General features: G+C 40.0%; 1 protein-coding gene across 1 annotated transcript; it reads left to right on the top strand.

The window, feature by feature from the left end:
* Positions 1 to 2,879: 2,879 nt before the first annotated feature.
* Positions 2,880 to 22,900, top strand: STEEP1 (STING1 ER exit protein 1). Its single transcript, XM_036917268.2, has 7 exons — positions 2,880 to 3,100; positions 5,762 to 5,879; positions 14,997 to 15,038; positions 16,622 to 16,760; positions 17,290 to 17,379; positions 17,974 to 18,066; positions 20,560 to 22,900. Exons 1-7 carry the CDS (start codon positions 2,977 to 2,979, stop codon positions 20,620 to 20,622), a joined length of 669 nt encoding a protein of 222 aa, XP_036773163.1. The 5' UTR covers positions 2,880 to 2,976; the 3' UTR covers positions 20,623 to 22,900.
* Positions 22,901 to 23,252: the final 352 nt, after the last annotated feature.

Genomic DNA, 23,252 nt, shown 5'->3' with positions numbered 1-23,252 from the left:
AGCGTGTGTTCTTGGCAGTTGGTAGTATTCTGTCCATCCTTAGCCCATAGGACAGAAGGCGAGAAAGGAAGTGTGATGGGGGGAAGGGAAGGGAGTAAGAGAGTGAGAGAGGGAGAAGAGAGAAATAGTGAAGCTTAAAGAGATGGGAACTGGGGCCATGAACAAAGGCTTTCACTACCTGAACTGCTGAATCAAGGGAAATAAAGGCATGGCCTGGTAGGCTGAAAAATGTACCCTCTCCCCAAGATGTCCATATCCTCATCTCTGTACCTGTGAATGCCTTAACTTTTATGGTAAAAGGGACTTTGCAGATGTGGTTAAATTAAGAACCTTGAGATGGGGAGATTATCCAGGACTAAACAGGTGGGCCTAATATAATCACATGGGTCCTTATAAGAGGGAAGGGGTAGTCCAGATTCAGACAGAAGGCCATGTGACAATGGAAGCAGAGATTGGAATGATGCAGCCATCAGTCAAGGAGCCAAGGGATGCTGACAGCCTCTAGAAGCACCCCCCCTCTCTTATTTTTGAGCTCAGGGCTGAGACTGAAAATTTTCTGAATGAGAAGAACCACCTTCAACCAGTCTTACTGAACACTGAAAGGGGGGCTTTGAAATTAGCTTTTGCGATAGACTTGATAATGTTACTTAATGAATTTAACCTAAAATTATAAGGCAAAACAGTGCTTAAATGTGAAACTTACACTGCAGTATAGTTATTTTGATGACAACTAACATTGTTTGAATCACAAGTAATGTCAAGTTAATTTAATCACTTCCTGGGCTGCCAAAAGTTAAAACAAAAATCAAGATTTGCATTCCCACACAAATTTTCAGTGGATATTTTTCTGAGCTCAAATTACAGTCTCGGTGGTATTTTTTCAGACCTTGATGCAAAGCACAAAGGAAATTTCTATACTTCAGAATCAATTTAACTGTGTATAGAGAGCTTCCACCTAAACTTCAATTGGTGTGATTATTCTGCAATGTAATGACATTCTAAAAGGCAAATATCTAGAGAAGAATCTAATAGAATTCTATATATATCTTCAAAGAGATAAATATGCTCAATTAAAATCAGAGGCTTGTGGACTGATATCAGTATTTGGCAGTACTTATCTGTGTTAAAAACTATTTTAAAACATGAAATACATAAAAGTCTCATTACAGATAAGCATCAACAGATGAATATTTGCAACTTATTTTTTATTATTTAAAACATTTATTAACAAGTACTTTCAGTTTGTTTACACTTTTGAAAAAATCAAGTTGTAGACTTTTATTACAAATTAAAAATAAGGTTCTTAAAAATATCAATTTGACCAGATATGAGACAATTTAACAACCTTTAAAAGTGTTGAGATTGCAACTTATTTCGATGATAGAGAATACTCCTTTGAATTCTAATTAAGTGAAATATTACCCCCACCCCACGACAATTGTGGAAATTTGTTTTTCTCTCTTGTTATATAAGTACCTACATAATGTTCTTGATTTTGCCTCTTGGCCCTCAAAGCCTAAACTAGTTACTCTCTAACCCTTTATAGAAAAAAACCCACTCCTGCACTAGATTAAGCCACATGGAGATGAGGCTATTTATAACGGACCACTATACAACCAGTATATAGCACAGTGCCTGATACACAGCAAAAGATCAATAAATACTGAATAACATAGAATCATAGGGATGACATTAGACAAAGATTTAAAGAGCAAACACTGATTCTTTGACTTGAACTGATATTTCTTTTATACTTTATTTAGCACACATTCATTTAAGGGCTTGCAGATAACCTTAAATTCCTATTGGTTAACATCTTGTGTATCTTGAACACACTACACATCTTCCAGCCAACCTGTCAATTTTTTAGTCACAAGCTCCTGCTATCTTCAGGAAGTTCTCTGTTAAAAATCCACTATTTCAAAAAAAAAAAACACTGCAAAAAGAAATCCACTATTTTGGTGTCATCACTTGGATTATTGAAGTTATCTGATGTAAACTGTCTCAATGTCCTTATACTGGAGTGTTCCAGGCTCTTGCCCTGCACAAGAAGCATTCTGGGAGAGTTTCTGGGTTGGGAAAAGAAGAATGGAACAATGAAATAATGTAATATGTGGCTGTTGATGTCTGGCTTCTTTCACTTAGCATAATGTTTTCAAGGTTCATCCACATTGTAGTGTGAATCAGTAAAAACTAGTAATGAATCAGTAAAAAGGAACTTCATTCTTTTATGGCTAAATAATGTTCTGTTGTAGGGCTATACACACTTTGTTTATTCATTCTTCAGTCAATGGACATTTGTGTTGTTTCTACTTTTTGGATACAATGCAAAACGGTAAAACTGCTTTGGGAAACACTGTTGGCATTTCCTCGAATGGTTAAACGTGATTTCATTCATATGAAATGTCCAGGAGGACAGCGGATTAGTGGTTGCCAGCGCTGAGAGAGGTGGAGAGTGACTGCTAACCATATGGGATTTCTTTTTGGGGTGATAACAATGTTCTGGAATTAGTGGTGATGGTTGCACAACTTTATAAATATACTAAAAACTACTGAATTATGTACTTTAAAAGGGTTAATTTGATGTTATGTGAATTATATCTTATCTTTAAAAAATGCCTCTATTTCATTAGGTACTCATCCTAATGAATTACTACCATTAAAATCAAAATCAAATTTAGAGGCACATCTAAAATCTGTATTATGCGTATGTGTAAATCCTTTGTTATACTTGGTTTTATATATGTGTATGTATGCACTCAGTGAAGCACTCCCTGTAACTTAGGCCAAAGCAGAGTCTGGGCGGCTCTGGGAGGCCCCTGTGCATCTTAGCTCAATGGAACCGTCCGCAGCCCATGTGACAGCTGTTGACACGTGACCAGCATTGCACTTGTTGGAAAGCTTAGCTCTTTTCTGACCTTGTTCCGGGGCTGTTCTGGCTTTCCGCGTTCCGTTTTCGGGCTGCTCATCTGAATTATGCCGAAAGTAGTTTCCCGGTCAGTAGTCTGCTCCGACACCCGGGACCGGGAGGAATATGACGACGGCGAGAAGCCCCTGCACGTCTACTACTGTTTATGCGGCCAGATGGTCCTGGTGCTGGGTGAGTGGTCAGGGACTGGGGGGTGTCTACGAGTAGCGAAACTTAGGGTTCTAGAGGATGAATTTCCCCTGCCTGTGATCTGGGAGCCGCGTCTCTTTGAAGACTGGTGGATTTTGCCTCCAAAATCCTTCCTGCACATCCCGGCCCTATCCAGCAGCTTTTCAGTTTTCTGTTTAACTTAGTAACTCTCTATTCAGACCTCCCTCTGTCAGAAAAAATAACGCTTACCTCCCTCTCTGTCCGCTTCGCATCTGGAAACGTTGTTACCTTTGCTGCTGGATATAAGGATGCGGCAATAGCCCTTACCTTAAATGAAAATAAAACTCTTCCTTGATCCTACATTCTCCTCTAGCTGTAATCCCATTTCTTTGCTGCTTGTATAGCAAAACTTATTAAAAAGAGTTGCCTATATTGGCTGTGTCTGCGTCCTCACTTCCCACTCCCTCTTGACCTCACTTCTTGCAGGCGGTCCTTCCCTCCTCACCATATTTAGATATCACAAATACCTAAACCATATCTGGCAAGGTTAATAACTGAACATGTTACCAGTTCCAGTGGTCAGCCATCAGTGCTCATTTTAGTTCCCATTTCTGTGGCATTTGACAGAGATGATCACTCCATCCTTCTTGAAACACTTCTTCATTTGCTTGCAAGATTCCCCATACTGATTTTCCTCCTATCTTAATTTTCTCCTTCTCATTGTCTGGCTCCTTTTCCTGTCTCCGACTTTTAGGCATTGCAAGGTCCTGGGAGTAAGTCCTCCCACCTATTCTCAATCAGCACTCACTCCTAAGTGATCTCAACCATTCCCAAGCTTTAAATACCATCTATATGCTGATGACTCCCAAATGTTCATCTCTAACCTGCACCTCTCCTCATACATACTTCAGCTGCTTATTGCATGTCTCCACTTCGATGTCTAATTGGCCTCTTAGAGATATCATGTTCTGACTGACTTCATGATCTCCTACTCCCACCATTCCCCTCAGTCTTCCCTATTGCAGTCAGTGGTATCACTCTTCAGCCAGTATCTCAGAATCATTCTTCACTTCTTTCTATGTCTTACATCCTTCCAATTTATCAACAGATTCTGCAGGTGCTTCCTTGAAAATCTATCCAGAATCTGACTCCTCCTTATCACCTCCATGTCTCTGGATGCCACAATAGTCTCTTGCTCTCCGCTCTTTGTCCCCAGTGGTCTGTTTTCCACACAGCAGCCAGAGTCCTGTTCCAAACTGGTGTTTTTCTGTAATGCTGAGAATAAAACCAAAGTCCATACCAAAACCCTGCATGATCAGAGCCCAGCTACCTCTCAGACTTCATGTACTAACACTCTCCTGTTTGCTCACTGCACTCCACAGCCGTGGTGGCCTTCTTTATTTTTTTCCCATCATGTCAAAATGTTCCTGTCTTTGGGGCCTTTGGGGTTCGTATTTCTTCTGCCTCGAACACTCTTCCCTCAGGGCTTCCTTATTTTACTCAGGTCTCTACTGAAATGTCACCTCCTTAGAAAACTTTTTCTGGTTACCTTATCTAAATAGCACCCTGTCACTCTGGCCTCTTAACCTGCTTGATTTTTCTTGGTATCATTTATCACTATCTGAGGTCACTTCATCCTCCTATATCCTGCCTTATTTTTTAAATTAGCACCTATCATTATCCAAGATCATATTTTATAATTAAACATTTTTTGCCTCCTCCTCTAGAATGTAAACTTCATCAGAGAAGGGAATTTGTCTGCTTTGTTATTTGCTGGATCCCCAATGCAATGTTTGACTTGTGCCTGGTGCATAGAGGGCACTCAACGTATTTGCTGAATAAATGAATTCTCTTTTTATCACCTAGAGTTGGGTCTGAATTCTTGTTCTCCTTCTTATTAAACGGTAAATCTCTTACCATTTCTAACCCTCAGTTCCTTTATCTTTAAACTAGGAATATGAAATGTCTACTCTAGAAGGTTGTGAAGGGTAATTAGCCTACATGCAAACTACCTGGTGTGTCTACCTCCCTTCCTACCTCCTCCATACATCTCAAATCACTCTGATCACTTGGCTTCCCTGTGATCCTTCAGGGTACCTACTTTGCATTATATCAATTTTCTGTCTGCATTATAACTGTACCTAATCTAATTCCTGTACGTTTTCATTGTTTTTGAGTTAAAACCCTCTAACCAGGATGAGTTATTTGCATACCATATATAGTATACCACTTACCCTCCCTCTCCTTTTCTAATCACTTACCTACTTTTCCCAATGCCTTCCTCATAGGCATTCCAGGATGCCTGATTGTCTCTTCTGATTCTAATGCATTATAACACAAACCAAGTATACCATGACTATGGAAGTACTCATAGAAAACTTGAATTGCAGTGCTAGGAAGGACTTTGAGATAATATAATCCATTCATCTTTCAAATAAGGAAAAAAAAACTGACAAGAGGAAGTGATTTGCCAAAGATCACAAGGGTTGTAACAGAGTTGGGACTAAAATCCAGGTCTCCTGACACCAAGTCACTTTTAGTTGGAGAATTCAGTAATAGGCTTCAATGAGCCCAATCATTATAGTGAAAAATGATGGTGCTAAAGGTCCCACTGAAAACTTGTGATTGCCTCTGGGTACTTTTCTATGGCTCTGATGACCATATCTTTCTCCATTCCTTCAGACTGTCAGTTAGAGAAATTGCCCATGAGGCCCCGGGATCGGTCCCGTGTGATTGATGCTGCCAAACATGCCCACAAGTTTTGTAACACAGAAGATGAGGAGACCATGTACCTTCGGAGGTAAGAGGTTGATGCTCTCTGTCTAGGATTTTTTTATTGTGTTGGGATCTCGTTATGAGGAATATAAATACCTCATCTAGTGTCAAACAGGTCATGCATTTGGGCCCAATACTTTGACAATTGTGGTAGTTCTTTGTTCTCCATTTTTAGCTCTCCCTAACTTGTATATTCCTATAAATTAGGGTAGGAAAGAAAACCAAGGTCAATTGATCCAAATACCTAGTTCATGTAAATCACTTCTTTATAATCATACCACTTAAACATCTTGTCTCATTTACATTAGAGTCTCAGTATCTTAAGAGGAACTTTTTGAGAGCAAGAACCCTGCCTTATACTTCTGGAACTCTTGGGACACCTTGCCTGATTCTTGTCGTATAGTCAGGAATAGATACATTTTTGTAAACTTGACAGAATTCCATTTGTCATTGGTATTTGAAGATAAGCTCATTGGGAGATGTGGAGCCCCCTTTATTTGATAATCCTGTATTTTGAAATCTCAGGCTTATGAGATTTGCTGACTTCAGGATTCTAATAGTCACTTGTAGGTTCAATCTCTCCCTTCAGGCTGAGGTTTGACTTAGAGTCCCAGTAGGAACCAAATGTAGTACACAGAACCAAAAATATTGCTGGTGCCCCAGTCCAGTGATGTTAGTGAATTAGAGCACATTTGACGTAAATAAGGAGAGCGGCAGAATGTCAAAGATGGTGGAGAGCACTTTGGAATTACATGCCAAGCAACACCACTTTGTGACTTTGGGCAAGTCATCTAACCTTTTAGGGCCCCAGTTTCTTTATCTCTCAACTGGAAAAATAATGCCCATGCATTGTCACAGAGTACCTGGAAGTCTCCTGCAGTACCAGAAGGACCATAACTAGTTATAATGACTTGGAAAACACTTTAGCAATATTGAGTATAGCTAAAGATGCACACGATTTGTGCCTCAGTAGTTCTGCTCTTCATATGCACCCTTACAAACCCTGGCTATGTTAGAACCATCTGGAATTCTTTAAAAAAAGTTCTAATGCCTCAGTTGTATCCTCAGAGATTAAGTATTTTTAATTTAGATATAATTCATATACCATAAAACTCACCATTTTAAAGTGTATAATTCAGTTATTTTAGTATATTCACAAGATTGTGCAACTATCACTATCTAATTCCAGAACATTTTCATCATCCCCCCTAAAGCAAACCTTGTACCTCCTAACAGTCATTCCCCATTTCCTTCTCCCCTATCACAAGGAAACCACAAATTTACTTTCTGTCTCTATGGATTCGCCTAGTCAAGATATTTAATTAAAATGGAGCCATAAATATGTAGCTTTTTGTGTCTGGTATCTTTCATTTCAGGTTCATCCATGTTGAAGACTGATTCAGTACTTCATTCCTTTTTATGGCTGAATAGTACTCCATTGTATGTATACAGCACACTTTGTTTATCCATTCATAAGTTGATGAACAGTTGGGCTCTTCCCATTTTTTTTATCACTATGGATAATGCTGCTGTAAACATTGTGTACATGTGTTTGTGTGAACATGTTTTCACTTCTCATGAGTGTATACTTATGAATTGCTGGGTCATGTAGAAACTGCTTAACTTTTTGAGAAATGGTAGTGTTTCCAAAATTAGTTGTAGAATTCTATATTCTCACCAGTAATGTATGGGATTCCAGTTTTTCCACATCCTTGCCAATGACTATTATTGTACTTTCAATTATAGCTATCTAGTGTGTATGAAGTGGTAGTGCAGTTTTTATTTTTTTTTATTTATTTTTATTTTGGTATCATTAATCTACAATTACATGAGGAACATTATGTCTACTAGACGGCCCCCTTCACCAAGTCCGCCCCACATACCCCATTAGTCACTGTCCATCAGCATAGTAGGATGCTGTAAAATCACTACTTGTCTTCTCTGTGTTGCACAGCCCTCCCTGTGCTCCCCCCCCAACATTATACATGCTAATTATAAGGCCCCCTTTCTTCTTTGCCCTCCTTCTCCCTCCCTTCCCACCCATCTTCCCCCATCCCTTTCCCTTTGGTAACTGTTAGTCCATTCTTGGGTTCTGTGAGTCTGCTGCTGTTCTGTTCCTTCAGTTTTTCCTTTGTTCTTATACTCCACATATGAGTGAAATCATTTGGTACTTGTCTTTCTCCACCTGGCTTATTTCACTGAGCATAATACCCTCTAGCTCGATCCATGTTGTTGCAAATGCTACGATTTGTTTTCTTCTTATGGCTGATTAATATTCCATTGTGTATATGTACCACCTCTTCTTTATCCATTCATCTACTGATGGACACTTAGGTTGCTTCCATTTCTTGGCTATTGTAAATAGTGCAGCGATAAACATAGGGATGCATCTGACTTTTTCAAACTGGAGTGCTGCATCCTTAGAGTAAATTCCTAGAAGTGGAATTCCTGGGTCAAATGGTAAGTCTATTTTGAGCATTTTGAGGAACCTCCATATTGCTTTCCACAATGGTTGAACTAATTTACATTCCCACCAGCAGTATAGGAGGGTTCCCCTTTCTCCACAACCTCACCAACATTTGTTGTTGTTTGTCTTTTGGATGGTGGCAATCCTTACTGGTGTGAGGTGATATCTCATTGTGGTTTTAATTTGCATTTCTCTGATGACTAGTGATGTGGAGCATCTTTTCATGTGTCTGTTGGCCATCTGAATTTCTTCTTTGGAGAACTGTCTGTTTAGCTCCTCTGCCCATTTTTTAATTGGATTATTTGCTTTTTGTTTGTTGAGGTGTGTGAGCTCTTTATATATTTTGGATGTCAACCCTTTATAGGATCTGTCATTTATGAATATATTCTCCCATACTGTAGGAAGCCTTTTTGTTCTATTGATGGTGTCCTTTGCTGTACAGAAACTTTTCAGCTTGATATAGTCCCACTTGTTCATTTTTGCTTTTGTTTCCCTTGCCCAGGGAGATATGTTCATGAAGAAATCACTCATGTTTATGTCCAAGAGATTTTTTGCCTATGTTTTTTTCTAAGAGTTTTATGGTTTCATGGCTTACATTCAGGTCTTTGATCCATTTCGAATTTACTTTTGTGTATGGGATTAGACAGTGATCCAGTTTCATTCTCCTACATGTAGCTGTGCAGTTTTGCCAACAACAGCTGTTGAAGAGGCTGTCATTTCCCCATTGTATGTCCATGGCTCCTTTATTGTATATTAATTGACCATATATATGTTTGGGTTAATGTCTGGAGACTCTATTCTGTTCCACCGGTCTGTGGCCCTGTTCTTGTGCCAGTACCAAACTGTCTTGATTACTGTGGCTTTGTAGTAGAGCTTGAAGTTCGGGAGCGAAATCCCCACCACTTTGTTTTTCCTTCTAAGGATTGCTTTGGCTATCCGGGGTCTTTGGTGGTTCCATATGAATTTTAGAACTATTTGTTCCAGTTCCTTGAAGAATGCTGTTGGTAATTTGATAGGGATTGCATTGAATCTGTAGATTGCTTTAGGCAGGATGCCATTTTGACAATATTAATTCTTCCTAGCCAAGAGCATGGGATGAGTTTTCGTTTGTTAGTGTCCTCTTTAACTTCTCTTAAGAGTGTCTTGTAGTTTTTGGGGTATAGGTCTTTCATTTCATTGGGTAGGTTTATTCCTAGGTATTTTATTCTTTTTGATGCAATTGTGAATGGAATTGTTTTCCTGATTTCTCTTTCAGCTAGTTCATTGTTAGTGTATAGGACAGCCTCAGATTTCTGTGTATTAATTTTGTATCCTGCAACTTTGCTGTATTCCGATATTAGTTCTAGTAGTTTTGGAGTGGAGTCTTTAGGGTTTTTTATGTAGAGTATCATGTCATCTGCAAATAGTGACAGTTTGACTTCTTCTTTACCAATCTGGATTCCTTGTATTTCTTTGTTTTGTCTAATTGCCATGGCTAGGACCTCCAGTACTATGTTGAATAGAAGTGGGGAGAGTGGGCACCCCTGTCTTGTTCCCGATCTTAGAGGAAAACCTTTCAGCTTCTTGCTGTTCAGTATGATGTTGGCTGTGGGTTTATCATATATGGCCTTTATCATGTTGAGGTACTTGCCCTCTATACCCATTTTGTTGAGAGTTTTTATCATGAATGTATGTTGAATTTTGTCGAATGCTTTTTCAGCATCTATGAAGATGATCATGTGATTTTTGTCCTTTTTGTTGATGTGGTGGATGATGTTGATGGATTTTTGAATGTTGTACCATCCTTGCATCCCTGGGATGAATCCCACTTGGTCATGGTGTATGATCCTCTTGATGTATTTTTGAATTCGGTTTGCTAATATTTTGTTGAGTATTTTTGCATCTATGTTCATCAGGGATATTGGTCTGTAATTTTCTTTTTTGGTTGGGTCTTTGCCCGGTTTTGGTATTAGGGTGATACTGGCTTCATAGAATGAGTCTGGAAGTATTCCTTCCTCTTCTATTTTTTGGAAAACTTTAAGGAGAATGAGTATTATGTCTTTTCTGTATGTCTGTTAAAATTCTGTGGTAAATCCATCTGGCCTGGGAGTTTTGCTCTTGGGTAGTTTTTTTATTACTCCTTCAATTTCATTGCTGGTAATTGGTCTGTTTAGATTTTCTGTTTCTTCCTTGGTCGGTCTTGGAAGGTTGTATTTTTCTAGGAAGTTGTCCATTTCTTCTAGGTTTTCCAGCTTGTTAGCATATAGATTCTCATAGTATTCGCTAATGATTCTTTGTATTTCTGTGGGATCCGTCATGGTTTTTCCTTACTCGTTTCTGATTCTGTTGATGTGTGTTGATTCTCTTTTTCTCTTAATAAGTCTGGCTAGAGGCTTATCTATTTTATTTATTTTCTCAAAGAACCAGCTCTTGGTTTCATTGATTTTTTCTATGGTTTTATTCTTCTTAATTTTATTTATTTCTTGTCTGATCTTTATTATGTCCCTCCTTCTGCTGACTTAGGCCTCATTTGTTCTTCTTTTTCCAATTTCAATAATTGTGACTTTAGACTATTCATTTGGGATTGTTCTTCCTTCTTTAAATAGGCCTGGATTGCTACATACTTTCCTCTTAGAACTGCTTTTGCTGCGTCCCCCAGAAGTTGGGGCTTTGTACTTTTGCTGTCATTTGTCTCCATATATTGCTTGATCTCTATTTTAATTTGGTCATTGATCCATTGATTATTTAGGAGCACGTTGTTAAGCCTCCATGTGTTTGTGAGCCTTTTTGCTTTCTTTGTACAATTTATTTCTAGTTTTATACCTTTGTGGTCTGAGAAGTTGGTTGGTCGAATTTCAGTCTTTTTGAATTTACTGAGGCTCTTTTTGTGGTGTAGTATGTGGTCTATTCTGGAAAGTGTTCCATGTGCACTTGAGAAGAATGTGTATACTGCTGCTTTTGGGTGTAGAGTTCTGTAGATGTCTATTACGTCCATCTGTTCTAGTGTGTTGTTCAGTGCCTCTGTGTCCTTACTTATTCTGTCTGGTGGATCTGTCCTTTGGAATGAGTGGTGTGTTGAAGTCTCCTGAAATGAATGCATTGCATTCTATTTCCTCCTTTAATTCTGTTAGTATTTGTTTCACATATGTTGATGCTCCTGTATTGGGTGCATATATATTTATAATGGTTATATTGTCTTGTTGGACTGCCCCTTTTATCATTATGTAATGTCCTTTATCTCTTGTTATTTTCTTTGTTTTGAAGTGTATTTTGTCTGATACTTGTACTGCAACACCTGCTTTTTTCTCCCTATTGTTTGCATGAAATATCTTTTTCCATCCCTTCACTTTTAGTCTGTGTGTGTCTTTGGGTTTGAGGTGAGTCTCTTGTAAGGAGCGTATATATGGGTCTTGCTTTTTTATCCATTCTATTATTCTGCGTCTTTTTTGATTGGTGCGTTCAGTCTATTTACATTTAGGGTGATTATTGAAAGATATGTACTTATTGCCATTGCAGGCCTTAGATTTGTGGTTACCAAAGGTTCAAGGGTAGCTTCTTTACTATCTAACCATCTAACTTAACTTGCTTATTAAGCTATTGTAAACGCAGTCTGATGATTCTTTATTTGTCTCCCTTCTTATTCCTCCTCCTCCATTCTTTATATGTTAGGTGTTTAATTCTGTGCTCTTTTTTGTTTCTTTTGACTGCTTTTTTGAGTATTTGATTTTATTTTTTGCCTTTAGCTAGTGTTTGGTTGGTCTGCTTTCTTTGTTGTGATTTTATTTTCTCTGTTGACATCTATTTAGCCTTAGGAGTGCTTCCATCTAGAGCAGTCCCTTTAAAATATCCTATGGAGGTGGTTTGTGGGAGGCAAATTCCCTCAGCTTTTGCTTGTCTTGGAATTGTTTAATCCCTCCCTCATATTTAAATGATAATTGTGCTGGATACAGTATTCTTGGTTCAAGGCCCTTCTGTTTCATTGCATTAAATATATCATGCCATTCTCTTTTGGCCTGTAAGGTTTCTGTTGAGAAGTCTGATGATAGCCTGATGGGTTTTCCTTTGTAGGTGACCTTTTTTCTCTCTCTGGCTGCCTTTAATACTCTGTCCTTGTCCTTGATCTTTGCCATTTTAATTATGTGTCTTGGTGTTATGTTCCTTGGGTCCCTTGTGTTGGGAGTTCTGTGGGCTTCCTTGGTCTGAGAGACCATTTCCTCCCCCAGGTTGGGGAAGTTTTCAGCAATTATTTCTTCAAATACCGTTTCTATCCCTTCTTCTCTCTTATTCTTTTGGTACCCCTATAATGCGAATATTGTTCCGTTTGGATTGGTCACACAGTTCTCTTAATATTCTTTCATTCCTGGAGATCCTTTTATCTCTCTCTGCATCAGCTTCTCTGTGTTCCTGTTGTCTGATTTCTATTCCATTAATGGCCTCTTGCACCTCATCCAGTCTACTCTTAAGTCCTTCCAGAGATTGTTTTATTTCTGTATTCTCCTTCCTAACTTGATCCCTTAGCTCTTCCATATGTCTCTGCATGTCCATCAGCATGGTTATGACTTTTATTTCGAATTCTTTTTCAGGAAGATTGGTTAAATGTATCTCCCCAGGCTCCCTCTCAATGGTTGTCTGGGTGAGTCTGGGCTGGATCAGATTCTTCTGCCTTTTCATGGCTATAGAGATAGTTGTGGGCAGTTGGCATGTGTGTTAGCTGGGAGAACAAAGTCCCTTCCTGCTTGCTGGTTGCCTTGTCCTACTTGGAGCAGCTTCCGATAATATTTCCTGAGCCCCCGCAGGCGCGGCCGCTGTCGGGGCAGCCCAGAGCCCCATGGGGAGGGACCGACGTGCCGGGTGTCCTCTCCTGCGAGAACAGTGACCCTTGGAGCCCTGTCTCGGCTTCCTCTGTCTGTGCGCGCTGGCAGGGCCTCTGACTGTGTCCTGGGAGTCTTCAGAGGAGGCTCTGGGCGGTTGTTGTCAGGCTGCTCCCCTGCTATTGTAGGGCCAGAGTGGGAATGGACGGGAGGCTGTTTATCGCCGTGAGGGGCTTCAGAGCTGCGCTGCCTCCTAGGGAGCTGGAGTGCCTGAATTTCCCCAGGATTCCCAGCTGCTGGGCTGAGTGTGCTGGGATGCTTCCGTCCAGCTATGAGGCCCCTGTCCCTTTAAGGCTTTCAAAAAGCACTCGCTTTTCTTTTGTCCCAGGGGCACCAGCTGTGGGGACCTGCTCACAGATTTTACTGTTCTGTTTCCCTAGTATCCAGCACACCACCCAATGTGTGTCTGTGCTCCCAGTGTGGATGACTAGGGTTGGTTGTTTAGCAGTCCTGGGCTTCCACTCCCTCCCCACTCCAACTCCTCTCCTCCTGCCAGGGAGCTGGGGTGGGGGGAGCGCTCGGGTCCTGCTGTGCCACGTCTTGTATCTTACCCCCTTTGTGAGGTGCTGAGTTCTCGCAGATGTAGATGTAGCCTGACCGTTGTACTGTATCCTCTGTCTTCTCTTTTAGGAATACTTGTATTTGTTGTATTTTCAAAAATATATGTGGTTTTGGGAGGAGATTTCCACTGCCCTATTCACACAGCCATCTTGGCTCCTCCTTCCACATGTACATTTTTTAACTGATAAACATTTTTAAGTAAACAAAGAGGTGAAAAACACTGTGAGGTATGCTACATTTGTCTAAAAAGGCAAAGAGAAAGAAAAGTTTGTTTATAAGCCAATAAGGATTCTTTGTTTGTATCATTGACTATTTCTGGGAGGAATAGAAGAAAGTAGAAACAGTAGTTGCCTCTGGGGAAGAGAACTGGGTGGTTGGAGGATGAGTGAGAAGGGTATTGATTTTCTATTTTATACTCTATTTGTGCCATGTGCATGTATTGCCTATCAAAAAGTTGAAACAAACCAGGAGAGAGGAAGTGAGGAGATCAGTTGGGAAGCTGTGACAATAGTCCAGGAAGAGATACAGGTGGCCTGGTCTAAGGTGATAGAGAAAAGTAGGTCCAAGATCCTTTTTTGGAGGTACAATCCTTAGGATTGGCTGATAAGGCAAGTATTGGAGATGAGGGAAAGAGAAGAATCAAGGATGAGTACCAGTTTCTGTTAAGCAACTGGCTGGGTAGAAAAGTTTTATCTCCTAGTTGGTTGTCTAAGGCAGTGCTGTGTGGGCTCTTGAGCTCGATGGCCTGGGCTTGAATTCAACCTATTATACTTCCTAACTCTATGACCTTGGGCAATAGTGTCCACTATTGATGAAGATGAAGATAGGCAAATCATATAGTTGCTTTGTGCTTGGAAGCCCTCGTCTGTAAAATGGGAATGGTAATGGACCCTGCCTCACCGGATTGTTGTAAGGATTAAATGGTTAATACATGGATGCTTTTGAATAGCTCCCGGCCCCTAATAAAAGCCACACACATGGTTGCCCCTATTATTATTGTTGTTGTGACTGTGACTGCACCGTGATTACAACTGCTGTTGCTCTTTGTGCTCCTCCATCAGGAAGGTGCCTGATCCCTATCAGGAATGCAGTAAATGCTTGTGGAAGGAAAGAATGCTTTAAAATTACATGTTTCACTAACTAGTTGATCTATGAAATGAATACTTTTGAAAGGCCCATTTTACATTTAAAGAAATGAGATAGGTTGGTAAGTTATGAGATTTCCGTATATCTTTTTATTTTTAAACTTCCATTTTCTCTGCAGGCCTGAAGGCATTGAACGACAATACAGGAAGAAGTGTGCAAAGTAAGTATTAACAGTGGGGAGTCCTCCGAGCATAAGCTGGTCAAGGCAGTTATGTGGTAGGACAAGAATTATTTGTACACAGTTGTCTGTTAGATATTTCTCCTCATCACCTCAACTGCCTTTAAACTTCAGTTGCACAAATGCCAGCATGCTCCTTGAAGAGACTAGCCAAAGTTGGCCACAAAAATTGTGAGTTTTTTAATACAGTATAATTTTTTAAATTAAGATGTAATTTATATATAATGAAATTTGCTCCTCTGAAGTGTATAATTTGATGAGTTTTGACAAAAACACACAGTCATGTAACACCACCAGCCACGATGACACAGACCCTTTCCAGTACCCCATGTGCCCTTTGCCTCAGTCCCCTTCCTCACCCCTCTCCCTGGCAGTCACTGATCCATCTTCTGTCACTATAGTTTTTGCTTTTTCTAAACTACTATGTAAATTCTACAGTATGTGTTTTACTACATACAATATGTATCTTTTATGTCTGTTTTCTTTCACTCAGTATAGCGCTTGTGGGATTCATCCAGGTTGTTTTTTGTTTTATATATATATCACTAGTTTATTCCTCTTTTTGATTTCTGAGTAGTATTCCACGGCACCACAGTTTGTTTAACCTGTTTCTGGGTTGCAGGACATTTGAGTTATTAATAGTTTTGGCTATTATAAACAAAGCTGCTGTGAACATTCTAGTATAAATATTGGTGGGAATATGTTTTCTCTTGGAGTGGGGTTGCTGGGTCATAATGATAAGTGTAACATAATGTAATTTAATCCAGACCTATTTATAAAGCCTATTATAGGACCATAGACCCAAGAATTTTAGAGAGTATTGTTTAAAACTATATATATATATATGTTTCCAGTTTTAGCTTGTCAATACTGAGAATATTAAACTATAGTAAGTTTGATCTTGTTGATGTAACTACAGGTTACATCTTGGCTCTCAGAAGACTCAGACTGGGAGAATTAAAGCAGGGAAATGGCTAGGAAGGCATTTTAGTTCACAGCCACACTGGACTCATGAAATTAGTTCTATCATATCTTATGGGTCTGCCTCATTTTGCTGAAAAAACATAGTAAAAATGACCAACCAAAGGAAGTATTGTGATTACTACAGGGATTAGTTTGCTGACCACTGCAGTGGAGCCTTTACACTCCTCCTTGACATTGCTGAAACAAAACAAAACTAGAGAAAACCCTCAAACTAGTTTATCATTTCTGGGAAAATGTCAGCAGCTTGAACTGGAAAACAATCAGTAGCAGGAGCCAGCGTTTCCTAAATTTGTCTAAGGATAAGGGGCATTTGGGATGCTGAGGAAAATGAGATTCCCAGACCTCATCCCCTAGATTTGTTGCATCAGGATCTTACTGGGGAGGGACCTAAGAAAGTGATCAGCAATTTTAATGAGCACCCTCAGTGATTCTTTTCAAGTAGCTTTGGGAAACATTGGAAGAGTTAATCATCAGTTTATGCCACAAACAGAAATATTCCCAGAATCTGAGCACACTTTGCAAATCACTGTTTTGGGAATTTGGATTCTGAGGCTTCCCAGAGATTCTTCTACTCTTTGCAGGTGTGGACTGCCACTCTTTTACCAGTCCCAGCCGAAGAATGCTCCTGTAACCTTCATTGTGGATGGAGCAGTAGTCAAGTTTGGCCAGGGTTTTGGGAAAACGAATATATATACTCAGAAACAAGAGCCTCCTAAGAAGGTAATTATCATTGAAGGAAACAGACTGGTTAATATAGCTACAGACTTAGCCTTACATTTTAAAATAAGATTATAGCGCAGAAAACTGCCCTTTATGGGTGCATTCTTTATTAAGAGAATGCCATTTTTGTGTGTAAGCAGATATTACAGAATTGTGACATCTATTATGTGTTCTCTTTTGTTGCTATAGCCGCCCTATAAGTAAAGTTGGAAATTAGATGGCTTTTATTCACATTTACTTCCTTTGAAATTTCTTCTTTTTCCAGTGTGGAAAATTTAAAATGGAATGAATCAGGCTAATTCTTAAGTATACTTTAAAAACTCTGATGGCAAATGTTAGGAGAACATAATGCAAATGAAAACATGGGGACTTTTAGATAAGCCAGCCTGTCCCAAAGGGGTGGGGGTCCGTCTCCACCAACCCATGCCCCAGTACCCAGGCATGTGCTATTCTCCATGTATGCATGTGCACACACAGCTCACAGAGCCACTTATGTTGAACTAGACTGATTCCCTTCTCGCGACTCCAGGTGATGATGACCAAACGGACTAAAGACATGGGCAAATTCAGCTCTGTCACTGTGTCCACCATCGATGAAGAGGAAGAGGAGATTGAGGCTGTAAGTGCTTCTGCTCTCAAAGGAATTGGATTGGGCAAGGGGTGGGGAGGAGGAAAGGGGACTCTAAACTAGTACTTCTGGGTAGCAGAATAATTAGAAACTTGGCTCGTAGACTTTGCTCTGCTAGCAAGGAACTCTATGACACTGGGCCTGGTTCCTGTGTCCCTGGACCTCAGGGATATCTAAAATGAGAAACAGGGAGTTGGAGTAGATCAGTAATTTTTTTCAAACTGTTTTTTGAGAGGGCTTGGGGGCAAATCCCTCATCCCTTCCAGTTTAAAAACTAGTGGACTCAACGATTTCAGGTCCCTTCCAGTCTAGCCCTGATGGTTTGTGAATCTCTCTGTAGCAATAGCAGCAATTACCGTTGTGGTGCTTGGGTATAATGATGTTTACAGAGAGATGTTATTTGTTATTTTCAGTTGAAATCTCACATCTCCTGGGTTATCAAAAAGCCAGTAAGTTGAAAGGGAACAGAGTCCTGCCACTTCAGTAATACTTTCCTAATTTGAGTAGTGTGACTTGCTGCCTAAGGTCTCTGTTGTTACTTATCGGTGAGACTGCTGCTTTAAGAGCGTTGCTTTTGTTCCTCAGAGGGAAGTTGCTGACTCGTATGCACAGAATGCCAAAGTGATTGAAAAACAGCTGGAGCGGAAAGGCATGAGCAAAAGACGGCTGCAGGAGCTGGTGAGTGGCATGGGGTGGCAAGGTTACTGGGCTTGCCATTGGACCTCTGGGTTTGAAAGACCTTCTGGCAGTCAGAGAAGTCCCTCAGGAGGTCTGTCGAGTTACTGGTGTAGTGGGCTGCCAACTCTCTAACCCTGGGCTGTGACTGCTGAGATAGTCTGCTCTGGAGTAGTGAACACAGGGTCCAGGTCCTAAATTATACTGCTTGTTGGCTAGCCCTATCTGGAAGGGCATTTTCTTCCCCCTCTTGTGGTCCAAGGTCAGGAGTGAAAGAAGGGTTCGTGCACACTCTCCCAGAGTGTGATTGCATATGATAGTGCTACTCTGGTGGTACCAGGACTGGGGCTGGTCATTGCCTCTTAAAGCACTAGTACCACCACCAGCTTCAGCTTTATTCATGAGCTCATCGTAGAGTGTGCATGTCTGTATATGATGGTGCCTACATTTTTTGCTTTCTTGATAATTATTTACTTAGGATATTTCTTTAAAATCAGACATCACTATGAACCAGTGGTTACCAAAGGGAAGGGGTGTGGGAGGGTGGGTGGGGTGGGAGGGAGAAGGGGATTGATGGGTATTATGTTTAGTACACATGGTGTGGGGGATCATGGGGTTAACAGTATATCACAGAGAAGGGACATAGTGGATCTCTGGTAGCTTGCTGCACTGATGGAGAGTGACTGCATTGGGTATGGGTGGGGACTTGATAATATGGGTAAATGTAGTAACCACATTGTTTTTTCATGTGAAACCTTCATAAGAGTGTATATCAATCATACCTTAATAAAAAATTAAAAAAAAATTCAGACATCACTGCATTGGTGCCTCATCAAAAGGTATACCAGTCTGTTCTAACAACTGTAGGGGACTTTTTGGTGACAGGTGGTGGGTCTTGGGAGCTGCTTTACCTTGCAAGTGTGGTTTAGAGTAGTGCTTATCAAATCATCTAAGGTGAAAAGAAGGCCCAGTGCTCTCTTCTTTTGTTAAATTTCCAATTTGTCAAGAACAGATATGTAATTTAGAAAATGCAGTAAAAATGAACTTTCCTCAAGTCTTACTATTTTATTATTACTCTGTTAAATTGCTATGAAAGTTTCTAAATGCTTACTCTCAAATTTCTTTTTTTTTGCTTTGCAGTTTTTTTTGGTATCATTAATCTACAATTACATGAGCAACATTATGGTTACTAGACTCCCCGATCATCAAGTCCCCCCCACATACCCCATTATAGTCACTGTCCATCAGCATAGTAAGATGCTATAGAATCACTACTTGTCTTCTCTGTGTTGTACAGTTTTCCCCATGCCCCACTCCCTACATTATGTGTGCTAATCATAATGCCCCCTTTCCCCCTTGTCCCTCCCTTCCCACCCATCCTCCCCAATCCCTTTCCCTTTGGTAACTGTTAGTCCATTCTTGGGTTCTGTGAGTCTGTTGCTGTTTTGTTCCTTCAGTTTTTTTCTTTGTTCTTATGCTCCACATATGAGTGAAATCATTTGATACTTGTCTTTTTCCGCCTGGCTTATTTCACTAAGCATAATACCCTCTAGCTCCATCCATGTTGTTGCAAATGGTAGGATTTGTTTTCTTCTTATGGCTGAATAATATTCCATTGTGTATATGTACCACATCTTCTTTATCCATTCAACTACTGATGGACGCTTAGGTCACTTCCATTTCTTGGCTATTGTAAATAGTGCTGCGATAAACATAGAGGTGCATATCTTTTTCAAACTGGGCTGCTGCATTCTTAAGGTAAATTCCTAGGAGTGGAATTCCTGGGTCAAATGGTATTTCTATTTTTAGTTTTTTGAGGAATCTCCATACTGCTTTCCACAATGGTGGAACTACTTTACATTCCCACCAGCAGTGTAGGAGAATTTCCCTTTCTCCACATCCTCACCAACATTTGTTGTTGTCTTTTGAATGGTGGCCATCCTAACTGGTGTGAGGTGATATCTCATTGTGGTTTTAATTTGCATTTCTTTGATGATTAGCGATGTGGAGGATCTTTTCATGTGCCTGTTTGCCATCTGAATTTCTTCTTTGGAGAATTGTCTGTTCTTACTCTCAATTTTTATATGTATTTTGCATGGGCCAGTAAGGACCACACAACTTTAAATAGCACTATTTTAGAACAGTGTTTTCCTTCTTGTTCTGCCAAGCGTAGGATTTTGGTATGCTACAGTATTGATTCCCTTGGCCCTTTGGGGATCCTGGAGCTGTGGGATCCCTGCACTGATTGCCTTTGACCACAGCCTTGTGTAGTTACTCCTTTTTATCACACAGATGCTGTCATTTTCTATGTATGCCATAAATAACATTCAGAAGATTGGAAAGCAGATGCTAGAGATTTGTAACAATTTTAGGACCACTATTCTAAGTTTGTACACTAAATGAGCATGAAGGCACAGTGTTTGGGCAGTTAGAATAAGGAAGGAAAATAAGAATTTCATGTTATGTATCAGGATATACACTTTTCTTCTTCTCCAGGCTGAACTGGAAGCCAAGAAAGCGAAAATGAAGGGGACCTTGATTGACAATCAGTTCAAATGATCAGGACCTTTCTTTGAACCCAGACTGGAGAGAAACATTTATATCAGGAAGAAAAAGAACTTTGTTTTATGACTATGTGGACTGGTTCCTACCCTTATGCCTAGCAACAGAAGTATTTACGTTGCTTCCCTTTGATTCTCCTACATTTGGTGAGGTCTTTGAGTCCATCTGACCTGCTTTTTAGAAATGGATTTTTCTAAATCTTTCTTTGTATAGGTCTCTACTATTTTTTATTGTCCATTTGATGTAAACTTCAGCTGTGTAGGGACTATAAATAGATCAGAGCTCTGGTATTTCTAGTTTCTAAAGCAGCTGTTCTTATAACTTAAAAGGTAACAGAAATATTAAGGATAAAAAAAATGATGTGTCATAAAAAAAGCTTCATGAATTATATTTAAAGGTATATCAAGTCAGATCTTTTTAAGTGATTGTCCCTATTCTTAGGCCAGTGGGTATTGGCTATGGTTTCAGTCTCTACTGTCAGAGAAAAATCCATAAAAAGCCAGAATCTGCATAAAGCTTCCTTTACTTCAAGTGTTAAAGCTGTAGGTGAGCCACCCATTATCAGGCTTTGTACTTAAAAAAGGGAAAGCCAGATTGGGGTGAATGGGAGGACAGCTCAGATTTGAATGAAAATGGGGTCTGGTGTGGGTACATGGGAAAGGGACATAGAATAAAAAATGATACTGAGATAAACAAAAGTATCTGTTGGGTAGTTTTTATTTCACATTTGCTCTTTGTGAAGGAGTGTTTGTATGTATAAATACTTAATGTCATGCTGTTTAATTGATAATGGTATGTAGTATTTGTATCCATGTTTTTATCTGTTCATCTGTATTACAAGGTGTTGGGGCAGGAGTGTTGAAATCTCCTTGTATTACCTACAATGGGTTTTACTTAGTAGGTGCCCAAGGCATGTATGTGAGGTACTGTTGAGAAATAGTGGGACATTTTTCTTTGCTTTTTTCCTGATTTGGATGGAAAAGTAGGTTAGAGTGGGGTAGATGTGAACTAGCAAGAACTGGGAGAAAGTGGGTGGGGTGTCTTGGGAAAGCTGGGGGTGGAGCTGTGTTGCCATCTGCCCAATTATTGGGCATCCAGTGTGGTCTTTGCAAGCCAAATCTTCCTCTCCACTTCATTTCCTACCTTCATTCTGAGAGATAATTAGGCCTTACCTAGATAAGCAATCATAATGGCCTCAGAATTCTTTGACCTCAACTCCAAACAATGACCTTTACTGTCATTCACTCCCCTGTAGCCACAAACTCCCATGACCACAGCCTGGATGTCATCTCTACCACCTCTGAAAGCCAGTATTCTGTTCTCTCACTGTGACCTTCTGACATTGCTCCTCTCATACTTTTCACTGCCAGTAAACCTGTCTTGTTTTGTTTTTATATTTGAAGGCTGATTATGTTATTAGTAGTAATCATTAGAAGTAATAATGGTAATAATGATAATAGTAGCTACTTTTTGTGAAGTACTTACTCTGTGTCAGGTACCATGGAAAGCACCATATAAGTATTATGTTAATTTCAACGAAACTGATAATCCTACGTGATGGGTTTAACTACTACCATTCTCCTTTTGTAAGCAAATTCTCTGAGGCTCCAAGAGTTTAAATTTCCCAAGAGCCTGTGGCCTGTGTGATACAATGAATTATAAGAAATACATATTTGGTTCCTATGTGATGGGTTTAACTACTACCATTCTCCTTTTATAAGCAAATTCTCTGAGACTCCAAGAGTTTAAATTTCCCAAGAGCCCGTGGCCTGTGTGATACAATGAATTATAAGAAATAACATATTTGATCATTCTTATGGCCAAATGTGTATTTCTCAGGCATATGTAGTCTTCCTCCACAGTTCATGAAATCATTGCAATGTTAAAAGTGAAACAGGTGTTTTATCATGTTAATGAGAGACTTTTGGACTTCCACCCAAGGATGGGGGCTGGATGTTGAATCACCCAATGACCAATAATTTCATCAATCATGACTATGAAATGAAGCCCTCACAAGAACCTTGGACAAGAGCTTGCTCATTCTCTCTGCACTCTGCTCTGCCTGCTCTACTTGGTTGGATATGGATCCTGCTTCTTGGTCAGAGAAGAGCTTCGATGCTTGGTGAACCAGAACACCTCCACGTGCCACCAAGCCAGCCCCGAAGCTCCACAAGGATAGAAGCTCCTTAATTTGTGACCTTTACCTATGTCTCTGTTCATCTGGCTGCTAACTTGTGTCCTTTATGGTATCCCTTATTAAACTGGTAAACCTAAATGTTTTCCTGAGTTCTGTGAGTGGCTCTAACAAATTAATCAAACCTAAGGGGGTGGTAGTGGGAACCCTCCAATCTGTAGCCTCCAATTGTAACCCACAAATCAGAAGCACAGGTTAACTGCCTGGGGCTTGCGATCATCATCTGGAGTGGGGGCGTGGAGGTCAGTCTTGTAGGATGGAGCCCTTAACCTGGAAATCTGGTGCTGTCTCTGGGAAGATAACATCAGAATTTAGTTGAATTCTTCAGCACCCTGCTGCTGTTTGAGAATTGCTTGGTGTAAATATGTGTGAGAAGCCCCCCTTCCACATATCTACATACATTAGAATCAGATCTGGGTACCCGAATGAAGTT

The sequence above is a fragment of the Manis pentadactyla genome, chromosome X, assembly GCF_030020395.1.
Source record: "Manis pentadactyla isolate mManPen7 chromosome X, mManPen7.hap1, whole genome shotgun sequence".
Taxonomy (NCBI): Eukaryota; Metazoa; Chordata; class Mammalia; order Pholidota; family Manidae; genus Manis; species Manis pentadactyla.
Note: the sequence above shows the minus strand (reverse complement) of the source record. Positions and strands in the feature narration are given on the sequence as shown.

Excerpts from the sequence above, each read along its gene's own strand:
- STEEP1 (XM_036917268.2), top strand. The coding sequence starts at position 2,977 with ATGCCGAAAGTAGTTTCCCGGTCAGTAGTCTGCTCCGACACCCGGGAC. Across the intron at positions 15,039-16,621 it reads TACAGGAAGAAGTGTGCAAA|GTGTGGACTGCCACTCTTTT; the intron begins GTAAGTATTAAC and ends TACTCTTTGCAG. Across the intron at positions 16,761-17,289 it reads AACAAGAGCCTCCTAAGAAG|GTGATGATGACCAAACGGAC; the intron begins GTAATTATCATT and ends TCGCGACTCCAG.